Genomic DNA, 18,521 nt, shown 5'->3' with positions numbered 1-18,521 from the left:
AGTAGGGGTGGCATCTAGTCAAGTCGAGCTCTAACCTGCATATGTTCGAGTTAGGCTTGATTTAAATATTCAGAACTCGAGTTTGAGCCGAGCCTATCTTCAAGCCTAAAACTGTAATCGAGTTCGAGCCCAAGAATTTTAACCGAGTTCGAGTTCATACCTACTAAAATTGGGCATGACCTCTTATACATAAATCCTATATAAAATTGTCTATACACTCTGCATAAATTTTTTCATAAGCACAACATAATAGTATGAATAAACTTTATTCAATAATCAAACACAAAAATTTAAATGTAATATTGATATCAAATTTAAAATCAACCAAACAAAAAAATATAATCCAGTTACATCTATGTCTTAAACACCTTCTTACATTAGGATGGGGTAAAGCTAGTTTATTGCTGGCTTGAAAAACCCATCAAGTCTTATTTTCCTATATGACTTAAATTTTGAGTATGCATGTTTGTTATACTCTATTGCAGTATTTAGAGAGAGGTACCTTCATCATAAAATCTAAAGCTCAGCATTACTTCTCACTTTTCTTTGTATCTCCTTGGTCATGTTTGGAACAATAAACTCATGCAATGAACAAGACATTTGTATCACAATTAAAAAAAATTAAATAAGTGTAAATCATAACTTACAGAAATTAAAAAACCTAACAAAAAAAAGGGAACAAGATTTTTTTTTTTGTGCCACTTGAAATACAACATGAAAATCAAATAATCTAAGAGAAGGTTGTAGCTTGAGGGCAAAGAAGAGATCAGAAAAATGAAGGTCAATCAGTGATACTTTCTCGGGGTGGAAAAACGGGAACAAAAGTGAATATGCTTTCTTGGGATGGAAAAATAGGAACAAAAGCGAATATAGGGCTTCCTCCTTACCATCTCGGATTTGGTTTGACGTAGCCAAAACAAGCTCCCAAGTAGAACTTCATACATCATTTATGAAATAAAAGAGGATGCTCCAGTAGGCCATTACAGGAAGAAAGAAAAAGAAACACAACAAGGGAGAAGAGGGGAAAGTACTTGTAACTGGAGAAGGCACACACGATCATCCCACTGGCTCTAGCCTCTCGGCCCTTGTTTCGGCGTTCGCGAGTTGGAGAAGGGGGATCGTTCACGGAGAAGGGGAAGGGGAAGGAGCTTTCGCCTTTCCTCCTTCGGTCCCGACTGGAGAGGTTTCTCTTTCAGTCCCGTCCCATATCTTTACCCTGGTTTAAATAAACGAGCCGGTTCGTGAGAACCGAGCCTCATCGGGTTCGGCTAGTTTACTTAAACGAGTCAAAAACCCGATCTTGAATTCAATTCGAGATTGGGTTTAGTCGAGCCAAACCAAGTCAAAACCAAGCCGAGCTCGAGCTACTTGAAAATAGGCTCGGTTCGATGCCACCCCTACCCGCTTCCTGCCTCCCCGAATCCTGGGCCACTCGTTGAGTTAACAAGCTAGCTCGCGAGCTTTCGAACCGAACCATGGTTCAGTCAAACTCGACTCATTAACTTAAACGAGCCTTATCTGGATCTCGAACTCGGTTCGACATCCAGATAAATCAAATCGAACCAAACCGAAACCGAACCGAGCTTGAGCCGCTGGTGAACCAACTCGGTTCGATGCCACCCCTACCCTCCTATTTGAACCTACTTTGGTTTTATTACATTTTTTATGTTTACCTAAGTTATTTTATGTAACAATGTGGCTGCTTGAAAATTTTAAACACATAATAAAATCATTTTATAAATAAGAGAGAGTAGTCATGGAATTTATTTAAAAAAAATGCTTCAATACGACTCTTAAAAAATAAAAACATTCTTTTGGGGGCAACTGAGTTGGTAATCCTGATCAAATCCTTAAATGTGGGATTGGTTCTTGAGAATTGTGATTCTTCGAATGAATTTAGGGGGGGTCAACTTGACTCAAGAGATGAACTTCAACCGCATTATTCAGTTCTTCTTCTGAGGTCGTTAGTGGAGAGCCGGACTTCAAGTCATGTACATGACTAACATGACTTCCAAAATCATGTCCAAAGCGTAAACGACGGAATGTGCTTTCCGCCCAAATTTGCCATTCATGCACATGAAACGATCGCGCCCCTCTCTCTGTTGCACACCCTCTCACGTAGTCTACTCATTCCGTTCCCACACCCCCTCTCTCGTCTCCCAAAACCCTGAGCTCTCTGCTCCCTTTCTCGTCTCCACCGTCCCTCTTCGGTCTCCCTCTCTACGGCCTCCATCTCTTGCTCCGAAGGTCCTTTCGGCGTCCTTCTCTCCATCTCGGACTCACTCTCCCTTTGAACCTCCCACTCTCTTCTCTCTCTCTCTCTCTTATCCCTCTCAGCCTCCCTCTCAGCCTCCCTCTCAGCCTCCCTCTCTTCTCTCTCTCTCTTCTCCCTCTCTTCTCCCTTTTGGCATCTCACTCCCTTCTCCCTCTCGCTATTCTCTTTTCCCCCAAAATACCTTCCGATTTCGTTCGATTTCCTCTATTTCAGTTTCGATTTTCTTCGATTTTGACATTTGGGCTTCAATTTCTTAATTTCTACTTCGATTCGGCATCGATTTCCCCATTCGGATTTGATTTCAGCCGTCGGCTTCGATTTTCCCCAAATTTCAGAAGGTATGACTAAACCCTAATTTTTTTTCTAATTAAATGAGTGTTGTATTTGATTTAATTTTAGTTTCAGTGCCTAATTTGAGGTTATTTGTGCATAATTATGGGATTTAGTGTTACGGTTTAGGGTCTAAATTTTTTATTAGGGTTAGGGTTTAGCGTTTATAGGGTTTGGTGCTCTGTATTTAGGGGTTAAGTATTTAGGGTTAAGGATTTATGGTATTTTTACGGTTTAGGTTCTGGAATTAGGGTTAAGGATTTATGGTATTTTTACGGTTTAGGTTCTGGAATTAGGGTTTAGTTTTTATTTTTTTCAATTTTTTCCAGTTAAGGTTTATTGGGTGATAGGGTTTAGGGTTTGGTTCTTTTGGTGTTTTTAAGATCTAGGGTTTTTTGTTTAAGTTCTGGAATTAGGGTTTAGGGTATATGATTTAGGAGGTTTAGGGGGTCTGGGGTCTAGGGTTTAGGGTTTTAATTGATGCAGTTAGCCGAATCGTTGAAGCAATGAATAGTATTATGAAGTATAACGAGCATGATGTCGAAGCAGATTGTGTCAATGCCCTAAGGGAAATCCCGGACCTATCAAATGCCCTGAAGTAAGGCGCTCCTGAATGGTTGGATACGCCAAGTAAGAAGGCCATGTTTGCAAAAATGATAGTGGAAGAGCGGGTTTTAAATATTGTACAAACAAATATTTGTAATGTGTTTTAAGTACAATATCTTTTTTGGGAAGATTGTTATATATTAAAGACGATGTTTGAATTATAACGTTTCAAGACTTATCAGTATGGTTAAGGTTTTTATTTTATATGCTTGCTGTGTTAATATATTATATGGCATGTATTATTGTCGTCATAGGAAGATACTATTTATGCCATTGTAATAGAGGTGTACCACGTTTTGGGAGAGGATCACAATGATATATTTGATTTGGAAGATGATGATTCAGATGACGAGTTCGGTGGAGGAGGTGATGGGGTCCAATTAAGTGGAACGGATGATACAAACAGCGTTGATAGCGATGGTCTTGTGGAAGAGGATACACAATCAACAAGCTTTCGGAGGCAGGGTGTATTAGAATCCACAAGAGCCGTACAATTTTGAGATGACATAGCGACTTGCGTGGAATGATAACTGATGATTATATCTTTATTGTTTTTGAACATGTGTTGTTCTTATGTACTAAACTTGTAATTTGATGATTTTAATTAATCACGAACTAGTTATTAAAATAATCTTTCTTACGTTATTAATAAAGTTGTATATTTATTTATATATTATTTTTATTAAATTTTATTACTATATTAAACTAGATATTTAAGTCTGGTAAATAAAATATAGTTACAATTTGCATTTGATCAATTCATTATTTTCAATTTTGTGGAAATATATTATTAACAAATACTAAGTAAAAAAGCCACATTATGTTTTTAATAAAATAATTCTTTATTTACTCATTATATTTATTTTTTAATTATTCTATTATATTAGTTATTTAATATAGGTAATTAAGATATTGTTTAATCAAGCATTTGATCAATTATTTTGGTTTAGTTAACCTATTTTTTATTTAATAAAATGAATGGTTTCAAATTTAATATACAACTTAAAAGGAAATTTATTATTAATTAATATTATGTAAAAATATATAGTGTGTTAAAGTTATGATTAGATCAATTTTTTCCTCTTAAATCGTTCATTTTTAGGTTAAAGTATATCATATGTTATTAATAAATGAATAACTAAACATATTACTTTCGTTTTTGTTATTTATAACGTTATTTATTTATTACTTGCAATTAATCATATACGTATTTCATTGGCTCACATAATTATCATATTAATACACAATAAAATATCTAATTTAATTAATAAATATATTAATATATTTTAATTATACATTAAATTAACTTACTCGTGTAGTAATAATGGTTGTTTTACCTAATTTAGGATTTAAGGATTATATTGTAATTAAGTGTACTATAAGGGTCTAGAGATTCTCTTGTTTTTTATGTTTTTCTCGTGTTGTGCTGAGGGGTCGCCCCGTTTTGTCGTCAGTGTTTGAGTTAAGCTCCCCCATTTTTTACCGGCTTTAAACAGAGGAATTGGCGGCTGTTTCTTAAACCAACCGACTCGTCTGAATGGGTTTCAGTTCCAGAGGTTGGTTCGTCTTACGTTTTCTTTCTTTCTGCTGCTCTAGCATTTTGCTCGACCTCTGCTTTTCTTTTTTCTTTCCACATATGCCAAATTTTGATGTCTAATTAATGGCGATTCATTACTCTGCCAATTTCTGCTCCACTTTACTTTTCAGTTTCTACACCATTTTCCTTCTAGCTATTGCATTCTCTATAAACAGGGCATTCTTCCATGAACTCTGCTGCTGGATTTATAAACCCAGAAAATGGAACGACGGACGAACAGGAAAATCTTAATGGATTTTTGTTCAGTAATTAATCGTATTAACCGCTAGATGTTCGTAGAAATTTATCACTTGAACTTTACAGTCTGGTTTAGAAATTTGTAATTTTTATTGACTGGAAGTAATTATCACTGGCTGTTACCTCGTCTGTTGGACTACTGACACAGATAATTCGGCAGTGGGAACCACAAGTAAGAGGAGCTGGAATGCTCACTCCTGTTGAACTTGACCAACTAATCTCCGTTTTGGGTAAAAAAGAGATGCCTGTGGTAGCTCATCAATTTCTCATCGAGTTTCGGTCCGAAGGAGTGGAACCTGGCTATGATAATGATACTTTGTCAGCTTTGATGCTCTAAAATGGTGTTTTACTGTTTAATCATTGCCCATCTTGTGCTCTGAAGAATGTGGCCCATCTTGTGCTCTGAAGAATGTGGCAACTTGAATTCATCTAACATCAATAAAAGTGTTGATTTTAAGTGGTTTCAAACTCCACTCTAACACTGGAAAAATGGATTTGCTAGGCACTATTCTCTTTATGGGTCATTTACAGAGGTGGAGGCTGCTTACTTTTGGTTGAAGAGGTTCCAGAATCCTTATTTGGAAAGAGACGATTAGGTTTAATTTGCAAGGAAAAATTATTTTAAAAGGAAGGCGAGTTTTCAAGAGATGTGGTTCTTGGTAGGAAGAAAACTGGAAAAATCTCTCCTTGCTCTCCTATGCTGCTAACTTCAAAATGTCTCCAGAGAGAAATCTTAAATATGGTTTGAAGTAGATTTTCACCTGATCTTACTATGTCGGATACATTCCGATCTACCTCAGAGGTTCTTTTAGAGTCCAAGGGGGGATGGCCGTAGTCCAAGCTAATCAGGATACATCTCCAAACACGATTGGTAATTCTGTCCATTTGAAGGCTTTGGTAATTCTGTCAGCTCCATGTTGGACACACAATTTATTCTATGTGCAATTATGGGATAAAGATGGAGATAAAACTAATGTAGATATGAATTGTTCGAACACACAAGAAAAGGATTTGGAAAGGTTCAGGTGTAGTTTCATTGATTGAAGCAAGAGTTTTCATTACTGGGATTTCATGTAAAATTTAATCTCTTATATATATGCCTAATTCTCAAATTTTGATCATAGGCTAGTGAAATGAAATCAGTAACCTGACATGTCTGCTTTTATTCGAGTTACAGGAAGATGATAAAATGATTTTATGGTATACTGATTCAAGTGAGCATGCCTATCCATGTAGTAGTGTATATTATTATGACTGGTTTTGATTCTCATCTGGTTACAATGATTCACGAGAAAGATGTTTCTTGTCACAGCCTGAACATTTTCCTGGATTCATACTCTTCTGTTAGTTGCTGTTTCTAGATCACAAGTCATGCAGGATCTGCGAAAAACTTACATACGACTACAAATGTAGAATCACAATTTGCTTATAAAAATACTTTCACACTCATTACCAGTTTGCATGAATGCAATCTAGGATCTGAGGGAAACACAGCTCTCTATCTGAGAAGCATCTCAGTTGGGCTTCTTCCTCGAGAGCTTCCTGTCTTATTTGTTGTCAAAAATACAGATGATGATTGTTCTAACGGGATAGTTGGTGGTAAAAAATCTGTATGTGGAAAACAATTGTCTCAGGTTCCTTGCCTCGATCTCTTACTTCCTGCATGCTTGTCACTGTGAAACACCCAAAAGGAAGCATCAGACTTGTGGATATTATTTCATCTTGGATGTTATTACCAGAAACATGAAGCAAGAGAGGTAGGAAGTTGCCTTGTGTTTGTGGCCAATTCATGCCATGCTTGTACGCTTTCCAGTTAAAGAAGACGCACTGGAGCGACTTTCATAACCTGAATGCAGAGATTCACTCATAATTTCCTGCAAAATCACCCAACATGTCATTAATTATTCCGCAGCTTTCTCTATTTGAATCCTGAATTTTCCCTATCTGAGTCTCACCTGGTGGATTGCAACCAAACTGTGGTTTGGTGATGGACCTCCGCAGGCAGAGTGAACAGGCACATATTCATCTGCAAGTGATCTTAATCTGTTGAGCTCCGGCACGACGGTCTTGCCAAGATCAGGGCGGTCTTTCCTCCTCAACTCGGAACACTTAAGCGCCATCCTGGCAAGACTCAAGGAATCTTCCACGGGCCAGTCGGGCACCAGAGGATCCAGCATTTCCTCGAATATCCCCTTCTCTATAGCCTTCTCCATGTGATGGGTTAGCCCCATGGGTTGCTTGGCTGTTATCAGCTGAAGGAGTAGGATTCCCAGCGAGTACACGTCTGATTTGACGCCAAGCATCCCAGTCTGCTGGTATTCTGGATCAATGTAGCAGAAAGTCCCAGCTGTGGAGGTCATCCGGTACTGGGTCACATTGTTGGCCACGTTTGGAGGAACCAGCCTGGCCAGTCCAACGTCACTGATTTTGCTCACATAGTTCCGATCGAGTAAGATGTTCCCTGGTTTGAGGTCGCGGTGGACGAGTGGCTCAGGCTTGCTCTGGTGGAGGAAGAGGAGGGATGTTCCTATTTCTGCAGCAATTCGAAACCTGACTTGCCAAGAAAGGACTGGAGAGTTCCCTCGTCGGAATAGACGATCTTCCAAGCTCCCATTAGCCATGTATTCATAGACCAAACAACCATATTCTGGGCACGCCCCCAAGAGAAGAACCATGTTGGGGTGCCTTATGCTGCTCAGCACTTCAACCTGAAATATTCAAATAAGTTAATAAGAGGAAATATTAGTCCGACATCTGTGGTTACAGATTATGTCATATTTCAATCTATGCAAATTGCTATAGTTTTGCTCTTCACCTCCTGTTGAAACTGGGCTCTTCCTTGAGCAGCATCTGGACGTAGGACTTTAATGGCGACAGGGGTGTGATCTAGGAAACATTTGTACACGGGTCCGTAGCCACCTTCGCCAATTTTACGAGATTCTGCGAAAAATTCAGTTGCCTGTTCAATCACCTCGATGCTGTACCTCCTGTATCTCCCTTCATAGTTAACCAATGCGTCCAAGGCTTTCTTCTTCTCTTCCGATTCCTTGAGAGCTTTCATCTCTGCATTGATCCTCTTCTGGGCTTCCAGCTCTGCGATTCTCTGAGCTGCTTCAGCCGCTTCCATTGCTACCTTGCACTTGGCCTTCTCTTTCTCCGCAATAGCCAAGGCTGCTTCCTCGGCCATTCTGGCCTCCTCCAGTCTCTGTTCTTCCTCAATTTTCCATCGATGGAGCTCACGAGCCTATTGTTTTTGCAGGAAAAAAGTAGCAAATTAAACTCAAAATTCGGGAAAGATATACGGGACTGACTTCCAAAGGGAATAGACCCGGAGAATATAAAATAACTGTAACCTTCTGTTTCGCTGAAATTGCTTCCTTGCAGGCGCTACTGTATAAGTCCATAGTCTGCTTGAGTTCCATCCTCAGCCTCCTCATTTCCACTTCCAATTCGTCCTGCAGTGGAGTCAGAATCACGTCCATATCAGACAACACAATACTTGCTTTCTTTTCTCCTCCAGTAGATGGAAAATTCGAGTTACAGACCATTGATTGAGATGACCAGGATGTTTTGTCACTCTCGTGCGAGTAAGTAGAGTGGTGATCCACGAGATCGATGCCCCTTTGCCCATGAATCGATTCGAAACTGCGGTTATCCATCCCATAATCGGCATTGGAGATCCTTGCAGGCCTGGTGGATTCTACATGGTCGTAGAGAGAAGAAGGGTACATGCGCTCCGAGCTCGGCCGGCCGCTACTGCCGAACGATACATCCGTGTCGGGCAGACTAAGTTCTCCGTATGATTGGGCGGTGGAGGCCCCCCTGGTGCCCCTTGTGAAGGGTGACCTGCTTCCGCCACACAAGGTTTTCCCCATTATAAACATTCAACTTCATAGTTGATCAATTTTTTCTCTCTCACCAATCGCTTCATGTTATCAATGATCCAAAAAAAAATAAACAATATAATATGAAATAAATATGCCTGGGCGGGTACCTGATCGCGTCAACCTCTTCGTGGGCGGTGGGTAGGTCATAGTGGATTTGTGCTGGAGGTGGCGCCGCCGCTGCCGCTGCTGCTGCAGAATGAAGCCCAGAATCACAGTTGATTAGAATTCAGTAATCTTTGATGAAAGGGCTTATTGTGTTTCTTTCAATAGTGGAAGAAAAAGAATGACTGGAGGAGAATATGGAACCTCTTGCCGGGTGAGATTGGGGGATAGACATCTTGAATGATGGTGTCTCGGGCTGCTCCGTTTTTTTGCTCGGTTGGTTGTGGATCTGAGTTCGGAGGGGGGACATGGCCGGCGCTGGCCTGGTTGCCGTTCTCACCGACGAGATTTTTCCTTTGGAGACCACGTAAACAGTGCAGAAATCTGGAGCTCCTTTGGAAACACTCGTCGGAACATCAGTCGCCTTGAATCTCCTGTTCTCCGGCAACCAAATTTTCTCTGATTTAGTCTAGTCTAATCTGCTGAACGAACAGTTTTCTTCAACAGGAAAAAGAGAACGATAACGATTCTGTCAACCTCTATAACACGATTACCTCACAAATGCATTTCGGGCAGAAGCACCCACGACTATATTCTCAATAGCATTGTGGGAAATGTAATCGATCAGTGCCCTGGAGATATCAGTATCTTCCAGCACCACGTCCTTGCATTGTATCTGATGGATCAAATGAGCTCACTTAGTACCCTAAAACAATATTTTCGTTCTTCTGTAAAAACAACGAGAAAGAAATGAAAATCAATTCGAAATTGCAGCGAGCAGCAGGGAGCACATCTTTGCGGGTGCAGAAGCAGCGGAAGGGAAGAAACATCTCTTTGGTCTGGGAATTCATGTCTTGCCGAATGGCCGATGCCACTGTGTCGTTCACGTCCGAGATTGAGACTTGGTTCCCTACTGCGATCCATGCATGCACGTAAGCTTGCAGAAGAGAACAGAGAAAGAGAAACACAGACAGGTGGGGAGGGAGATTTACGCGGATTTGAAATGGACTGGCATTTGGTGTTGACATAGATGAGGATGACGGTGTCGCCGCGGTTGGCGAGATGCTCCGTCGTCCACTTCAGAGCATATTGGCTTCCCTTATCCTTGTCAATGGCGACCGCCACCGCTCCATGATGGCGTCCATCTTCTCTGCCTCTGTTCCACATCTTTCCTTCTCCTTGTTTTTTTTTTCCTTTACCAGTGGATCTAGTTCACAGGTTATTCAAACAATTGAAGATTACAAAGAAGGAATTCCAGAACCAAAACCAGCAATAATCGAATTTTTTCTTGTTTTTTTTTTTTTTGTTGAGAAAAAGTAACTTTTATTTTAAAGATACTCAAATTGATCTCCAACTAAGAGTTACAGATAAGAAAGAGAAGAACTTATCCCTTAAAACTTCTGGAGCTGATTCTTCTGAACCAAATGAATCAACTCTCCTGCCTTCTCTTTCCTCTGTAACTCTTGTTTGTTTTTCTATAACTTTCCACCTACCTGTCTTTATCTGAAGGTCTTGGATGGGAAGAAGAGGCAAGGCAAAAGAGAGAGCGAATCATGGCTGCTCTTTCCAAACTAGTTATTCCTTTATTTCCTCCTCGTCATTCCTGAATCTCCCCCAAAATAGAGGCTCCTTGCTTCTCTCTCTCTCTCGCTCGCCATTGCCCCGCATTTCTCTCAAGCGCTTTTTTCTTCCGTCAGAGCATTTGTCCGCATAAATGGATGCTTCATGAACAATTCATCGCAGCGTTTTTCTCCTCAAGTTTATTGTGGCCTCATTTGAAAGACTGGGTAAAACCAAAAGCTATCCGTTTTGGAAATAGAGCCCGTTATTCTCTCTTGCTCTTCTCGCTCTATCCCAAGTTAGTTGTGCATGACTGTGCAACATCTCTTCATATAAAATCTGAATGAGACTGAGATAATTCATTTGTATAATCCGGATATATTCTGGCAATTTCATATTATTAACTTGCATTGAAATCCAAAACTAAATTTTCCAACCAACAATTGCGCATAACACACTCATAATCTGATAAAAATGGAGGTATATCTCCGACGACTTCTGAATCGCAAAACGAAGGAGAGATCTTGGAACATATTGTGGGTGAAGATCAAAATTACAGTTGTTGCAGGAGAAGACCCAGAATCTTCCTGGCTTCGTCAATCCGTCGCAGAAATAAGCCTTGGTTCTGTCCAGCTTCGACTAGGTAAGCTTCGCTTCAGTGAACGGGAAGGCTTTAGCGCCGCAAAAGGTGATCAGATCGCGGCCGTTTGTGTTGAGGGTCTTCGCATCTGGTCCAGTGAGCACCACTGCTGGTATTCGGTTGACAATAAAAATTCGAGACAGGTTTTTGAGCGTCTTGTCCTTAAGGAATCGATGGCCATGGCATTGAGCTGGTGTTCTTATCAAATTCGTCTTGGTTGGAGTCTGAGGAGTTCCGCAGACCCCCAAAAGAGCCTGCAACGACCCTTCAAGGCGCAACGCCTCGTCCATGGCCATCAATTGCTCTCTTCTCTTTACGAGTGAAGGGGAACGCATCAACCCCATAATCGTCTACGTAGCGAAGAACATCTTCTTCCACGACATTACAGTCTGAACTCCACCACAGCATCAATGATGGGATAAATCTTCACATATCCTTCTTGAGGTGCGAAGGTCGAAAGGCAACAGAAGCCACGGCATGCACCGGTAGAGCTCTCTGAAGCTAGATTCATCTTTATCAAGGAAACTAAGATTACTTGGAATTCCTTGTCTGTGGACTTGAGGGTCTTGTAGAGTACCACCAGCACTGTCGTGAAGTTTTTGCAGGGTCTGCACCAGTTTGCTGAGAAGAAGAGAAAGGTCGACGGTGCCTCCTGCTTTCGCTTACATTTGTTATCCGAAAAAAAAAAATATTATATTGTATATACAACGGCTGTATTCAGGCTAGAACCTGACTTACGTTTAAGAGATTCTTAGGTTAGAGAGATTCAAAGGGGTCCTCCTCATCAACTCATCAAAAGGTGCTTATACCGAAAAACATTTGAGTAGGTCTCTTGTTTAAATCAAGTTTCTAAATCATCTTCCTTTATGCTTTGAATTCTCAATAATTCATGTTTATGCTTCCCTTGATATCCTTCAAATTGAAATTTCAAGTTTCTCACCAAGAAAAAAAAAATGGTTTTTGAGGTGTAGATGAGGACTGAAATCTAGTATTTTTTATGTTGAAGTTGTTGTTTTTCTCAGCCACTGTGTTACTTCATTGAAAGTGCTTAATTCCTCTCCTTCTTAAGTTCAAATTGTATTAGTGTTTATTCTATTGAGCACTAGTTGTTGTTTTTTTTAAGTTTATTGGCTATTATAATGGTTAAAAGTACAAAACAGTCCCCTACCTGTGCTAATTTCAGTAAACATGATCCCTTGAGAATCACCACTACACTCGAAGGACTAAATAATCTTTCATCATGGTCCAAATCAATAAAAATGTTCCTAATTACATGAGACCTTGTTGGACATTTGATTTTAACCATCTCTTAGTGGAGACGATCTTTCATATCAAAAGTGGTTGAAGGATGCCACTTTGGTCATAAGCCAATTGGTAAATAACATTGATGAGTCGGTTGCTAACAACTTTATTCACTTGGATATAGTCCAAGAGAGTTGGAACACTTGTTCTAGACTTTATTCCACTCCTAACTGCCCTCAAAAGGTTATGATATTCTTGAGAAGATGAGTAAAATAAAGCATGAAAATAACATTTGAATACTTTGCTAGATTCAGAGGGCTTCTACAAGAATAGATAGTTGCTCAACCATATTCAACTGACATAGCAACTCAAGAGAAGCAAAGAGAAGATTTTGTCTCTATTATATGCCTTGTAAATTTATAGCCCTATTTGGATGTTGCAAAATCTCATATACTCAGCTCTTTTGTGAGACCCTCCTTTAATGATGCGTGTGCAGTCATGCTTAGGATTCCAGTCAATGAATCCACCTCTCAGCCAGAACAAATAAAAAATTCAACAATATTCTCCTAAGGAAGGGGGAGTAACAACTATGGAAGAGGTCGAGGAAGAGGTGGTAGATCCTATGGTAAATGAAGAGGAAGAGGTGATAGTGATTCCACCTCTAATCCCAGAAATTTTGGTCAAATTAGGAAGTGCACTTTTTGTGGTTTAAATAACTACCTGGTAGACAAATGCTGAAATTTACAAGATAAACTAATTTTTTTCAAGGCTAATCAAGTCTCTACCTCTACCAAAACAACTAGCAATGAAGTGCCCTTAGATCCTCCTAAAGGGAAGATGACACTTATAGAGTAGGAATATAGTTTTATATAGAAACTCAAAACATTCATGGATGGTCCCTCAATTGCCCTATTGTTACAATTGCTACTACTTGAACGTCCTCTTTTTCATGTCTCGGTTCTTTACCTTAGATCATTGATTTCTAAACCTCTAAACACCTTATTGGTAAAGTTGAAAATTTACTCTCTATCTCCTTGTACTATGGACCGATTTGTACCCATTCCATATGGGTCCCAAAGAAAGATTCAAGGTACCAGTACTTTTACTATATTGTCATCTTTCTCTACCACTTACTCCCAACTAGGAATATTTGATGTGTTTGCACCAGTTTGAGGGGTGTTGGAATATATGATGTAATTAGGATGACACTGATGTAATTGGTTTACGTTTTCTGCCTCTTATTCACTCTTATTATAGTGAAGGTATACTTGTAATATTGATATTTTTTATACCTATAAATATGACTTATGGGGGAGGGTTTGGCTTAAGTCCAAAACCTTAATTTCCTATCCTCTATTTGGATGTGTACCATATTTATATCCTCTCTTTCTTTTCTGCCTTCTTCTTTCTTCCTTCTTTCTTTTTTCCTAAAGTTATCATCTATAGAATCCTAAAAATCAATGGTATCAGAGTTGTGATTTTCAGGATTCAAATTATCTTTACCTTCTAGATTATGAGTCATGAAGGCATTGTTATTTTGATAAAATTTGAGGGAGTTTTATTATGAGAAGGATCCTCTTCTCTGTTTGTTTACTACTGCTCTCGGTGATTGATTCTGAGAGCTCAATTTGTTGTTCAGGGAAGAAGATGATTGTTGGTTGCTGAATTAAAAGTTTCTCCTCTGTTTGTTTTTCATCGACAATCAAGCATCTCTGTTGGTGGTTTATTTCCCAACGTGTTGAGCTGGTTCATCATTACTGCTATTGTTCAATTTCCATACTCACTGCTGGCATCGTCTTCAATCTTGCCAAAATTATTTTGATTAAGCCACTGGATAACCTGTTGGAACTGAGCCATGGGTTCTCTGCTTCATTTTCCTGGTTCGTCGTATTTCCAGCATCGTGAGATTTTTCTCCATTGTTGTTGTTGATTGCTTGCTGAGTATCTCTGTCAAGGTTATGTTTCTAGCGAGATTACATTTTTTTGTGGTTTGTCACTATCCCACTCTGTTCGGAAGCGGGGACGATGACTGCCTTATTTCTGCCTCTGTGTCACGCGGTTAGATTTTGGCTAAGTCCGTCTAGCCAAGCGGAATATCTACCCCGTGCGGCCTAGTTCTTCCCAAGAACTAGTCAGCCTCCTTGTGCCTTGGATTTTCTTCCCAACCTCCCACACTCGATGTTGCCAAACAAAGGGACAATGGAAAGACCAAAGAGATGGAAGAGAAAAGCTCAACTCTATTGAAGGCTAAAACTCTCTATACACTTGGAGAGCAATGAATGCAAAGAATGCTCAAGAATGTTTTACAATGGGAGAGGTCCCTCCTATTTATAAGCCTCTTCCCTGGCCTTGGAAGGCTCTAGAAACTCACAAAATCGTGCCAGCTGTCCCTAGCCTTTAGAAATTTCTAGAGAGGCCCAGAAAACCCGTCAGACCTGGAGATTTCCGCTTCTGGTGCCTTCTGGCACCTTCTGGAGTCTTCCAGACTCTTCTGGCGCCCCGCCTGGGTCTTGCGTGTGGGCGCCTCGCCTGGGCTCCTGCGCGCGGGCGCCTGGAGTCCTGGGCACATGCGCCTCTCCTGGACTCCTGCGCGCGGGCGCCCCGCCTGGAGTCTGTGTGCGCGCGGGCGCCTTGCCTGGAGTCTGGGGCGTGTGTAACCCCGCTTTGCCTGCCTAGCTTGTGCGACTTGCCCAGCCTTGTGTGCGCTGCGCCAAGGCATGTGCTGGGCTTGCCGACGTTACATCCCAAACTTGGATGGCTGCCATACGCGCTTCCTCTACCGTATGCGCATTGCCTTTCCTAGTGCTGGAGCAGTGTGGTGGGAATGTGGGTCTGCCGTCTGGACTCGGCTGGTTGCCTCTCGTCTCATACTCCCACCGCCATAATGCAGACGACCTCGTCTGCGTGCCATCATGGTATGCCATCACTGTTGGTTCGAATTGCCATAGCTCCGCTGCCTCATGCCATGTTGCTTCACTTTCTGGAAGGCCCCTCCACTTGATGAGGTACTCGGTCAGCCGTGGTTTCCCCCTTTGGCTCAACTGTCAGTCGGCTATGATGTAATCTACGTGTCGCTCAAAGGTTGTAGTTACATCAATGGGTGGTCGGGGAGGAATAACACGTCCCGGGTGGTCGGGGTATTTGTTGTAGGGCTTAAGGTTGCTCACATGAAAGACATTGTGTATCCTCAGCCTGGTTAGTAGTTGGACTTGGTATGCCAGCTTCCCAATGTGTTTGGTGATAGGAAAAGGTCCTTCATACCTTTTGATGAGACCCTTGTTCTTGGTGCGTAGAGATCGGAATTGTTCTGTCCGCATCTTGATCAAGACAAGGTCGCCTACCTTGAACTCTACTGCTAGCCTTTTCAAGTCTGCATACTTCTTCATCGTCCGTGCTGCACAGTGAAGAAAGACCCTGGCCATCTCTTGCTTCTCCTTCCAGCGTTTGGCAAATTGGTGTGCCGCTGGGCTCTTTCCAGATACGTCTGGAATGATGCTCATTGGCACAGATGATTGGCGCCCGGTTGCGAGTTCAAATGGACTATGTCCGGTTGACTTGCTTTGCTGCAGATTGTAAGAGAACTGGGCCACATCTAGCAGCTCTGGCCAGTTCTTCTGATTTGCATCAACAAAAAGACGCAAATATTGCTCCAGCAAAGCATTCACACGCTCAATCTGTCCATCGGTCTGAGGGTGGAAGCTCGTAGAAAAATTCAAAGTTGTGCCTAGCAACTTGAATAATTCAGTCCAGAATTTACCTGTGAACCATGGATCTCGGTCACTGATAATCGTGGTCGGCACTCCCCAATGCTTGACCACATGGGCCATGAAGGCCCGAGCAGCTTCTTCGGCGGTGCAATTGTTGTTGATTGGAATGAATGTCCCGTACTTGCTGAACCGATCGACCACGACGAGAATCGAACCTAAGCCATTTATCTTGCGAAGGCCAGAAATGAAGTCCATAGAGACAGAATCCCATGGTCTTTCGGGTATCGGCAATGGGTCCAGAAGTCCTCCGGGTCTTCTCTGCTCCACCTTGTCTTGTTGGCACACCAAACAAGTGCGAACGAACTCTTCCACGTCCTGCTCCATGTCTGGCCAGAAGTACTGTCTAGACACCAGTGTTAGGGTTCGTTTCTGACCTGGATGGCCAGCCCAAAGGGTATCGTGGCACTCCCGCAATAGGTCCCTCCGCAGGTTGTCATGCTTTGGAACATATAGTCTGCCTCCTTTGGTTTTGAGTAGGCCATCGTCCAACCAAAACCGTCGAGTTTCGCCAAGTGCTGCTGACTGCACAAGATTGTAGGCTTGCGTGTCTGTCCGTAGGCCAGCTCGAATTCGATCAAGGATAGGGATACTTACTTGGCTGATAGCTGCAACACCTTGCAAACGAGAAGTAGTGTTGGAGTCATCACCAAGTGTTATGCCTGCCTCCATAGGGGTTGTATGGTCTGCCCTCCGGCTTAAGGCGTCCGCCACTGCGTTCGTCTTTCCCGACTTATACAACATCTCGAAATTGAATTCGGCCAAGAAATCTTGCCATCTTGCTTGCTTAGGGGATAACTTCTTCTGCGTGAGGAAGTAGCTTGATGCCACATTGTCTGTTTGCACAACGAACCTTGACCCGAGCAAGTAGTGGCGCCAGGTGCGCAAGCAATGCACCACAGCGGTCATCTCCCTCTCTTGGACTGTGTACCGTTGTTTTGTCTCGTTCAGCTTCCGACTCTCGTAGGCAATGGGATGGCCATCTTGCTCCAAGACTCCTCCAATTGCGAAGTCAGATGCGTCCGTATGCACCTCGAATGCTTTGCTGAAATCCGCAAGTTGCAGGACTGGTCCCTCCATCATGGCTTGCTTGAGTGACTCGAAAGCACGTTGGCACTTGTCCGTCCAGTGCCACTTTTACGCCTTCTTCAGGAGGTCCGCTAACGGAGCCGCCAAGGCTGAGAACCTCTTTATGAACCTGCGATAGTAGTTAGCCAAACCAAGAAAACTACGAAGTTCTCTTACCTTGGTTGGATCGGTCCATTCTCGGATGGCTTGCAGCTTGGTCTCGTCCATCCAAATGCGGCCTCCTCCAATCCAATGGCCAAGGAATGATACCTCCTTTAGGCCAAAGGAGCACTTCTCCTTCTTCATGAACAAGGAGTTCTCCCGCAGGACTCGAAACACTTCCCGCAAGTGCTGCAAGTGCTCTTCCATTGTGCGGCTATAGATGATAATATCATCCAAGTACACCACTACGAACTTGTCCAAGGACGCTTTGAAGACCTCATTCATAAGCGTACAAAATGTGGCTGGTGCGTTAGTTAAACTGAATGGCATCACAAGGAATTCGTATGATCCGTACCTGGTGACACAAGCCGTCTTCGGTTCGTCTCCTTCCGCAATTCTGACTTGATAGTAGCCGCTCCTCAAGTCAAGTTTTGTGAAGACTCGGGCATCTCTGAGTTGGTCGAATAGATCGGCAATCAATGGTATGGGGTACTTGTTCTTGATGGTGATCTTGTTCAAAGCTCTGTAGTCGATGCACACGTGCATAGAACCATCCTTCTTGCGCTGGAATAAGACCGGTGCCCCGTAAGGAGCCTTGGATGGCTGAACGAACCCCGCTTCAAGCAACTCGCTTAGTTGCTTCCTCAACTCTTCCAACTCCTTAGGCGCCATGCGGTAAGGGGCTTTTGAGGGCGGTTTCACTCCAGGTTCCAGCTCGATCTTGTGATCCACTCCCCTCCTTGGTGACAGACAAGGGGGTAGCTCTTTTGGCATGACATCCCTGAACTCGTTCAGGACTCCCGTCATCTCCTTGGGAATCACTTGGGCCACGTCTTCTTTCACCTCACAGAAGGCCGCTCAGTAGGTGGAATAGCCCTGCTTAAGACCCCGCTTAAGCTGGAGGGCGCTAATTGATTCAATATTTTCGGTTACATTGGTTTTGAAACCATTGATCATACAAGCCCCTCCCTCATCAAGGATACCTATTACACCTAGTGATGGTAAAATGAAAGCCTTACAAGTTGTGAGGAAGTCCATGCCGAGAATGACC

The 18,521-nt window shown here is 42.2% G+C and overlaps 1 protein-coding gene across 1 annotated transcript; it reads right to left on the bottom strand.

Moving 5' to 3' along the window:
* Positions 1–6,832: 6,832 nt before the first annotated feature.
* Positions 6,833–10,201, bottom strand: LOC137937326 (U-box domain-containing protein 52-like). Its single transcript, XM_068782397.1, has 10 exons — positions 10,027–10,201; positions 9,826–9,971; positions 9,589–9,710; positions 9,239–9,465; positions 9,040–9,121; positions 8,591–8,891; positions 8,399–8,500; positions 7,861–8,289; positions 7,001–7,753; positions 6,833–6,919 (listed from the first exon to the last, which is right to left on the bottom strand). Exons 1-10 carry the CDS (start codon positions 10,199–10,201, stop codon positions 6,833–6,835), a joined length of 2,424 nt encoding a protein of 807 aa, XP_068638498.1.
* Between the last annotated feature and the right edge of the window lie 8,320 nt (positions 10,202–18,521).

The sequence above is a fragment of the Aristolochia californica genome, unplaced genomic scaffold (assembly GCF_029961685.1).
Source record: "Aristolochia californica isolate CCGP_79_NKW_82.1479 unplaced genomic scaffold, dmAriCali1.0.hap1 SCAF_7, whole genome shotgun sequence".
NCBI lineage: Eukaryota > Viridiplantae > Streptophyta > Magnoliopsida > Piperales > Aristolochiaceae > Aristolochia > Aristolochia californica.
The sequence above is the reverse complement of the archived record's forward strand: the minus strand, read 5'-3'. Positions and strand labels throughout refer to the sequence as shown.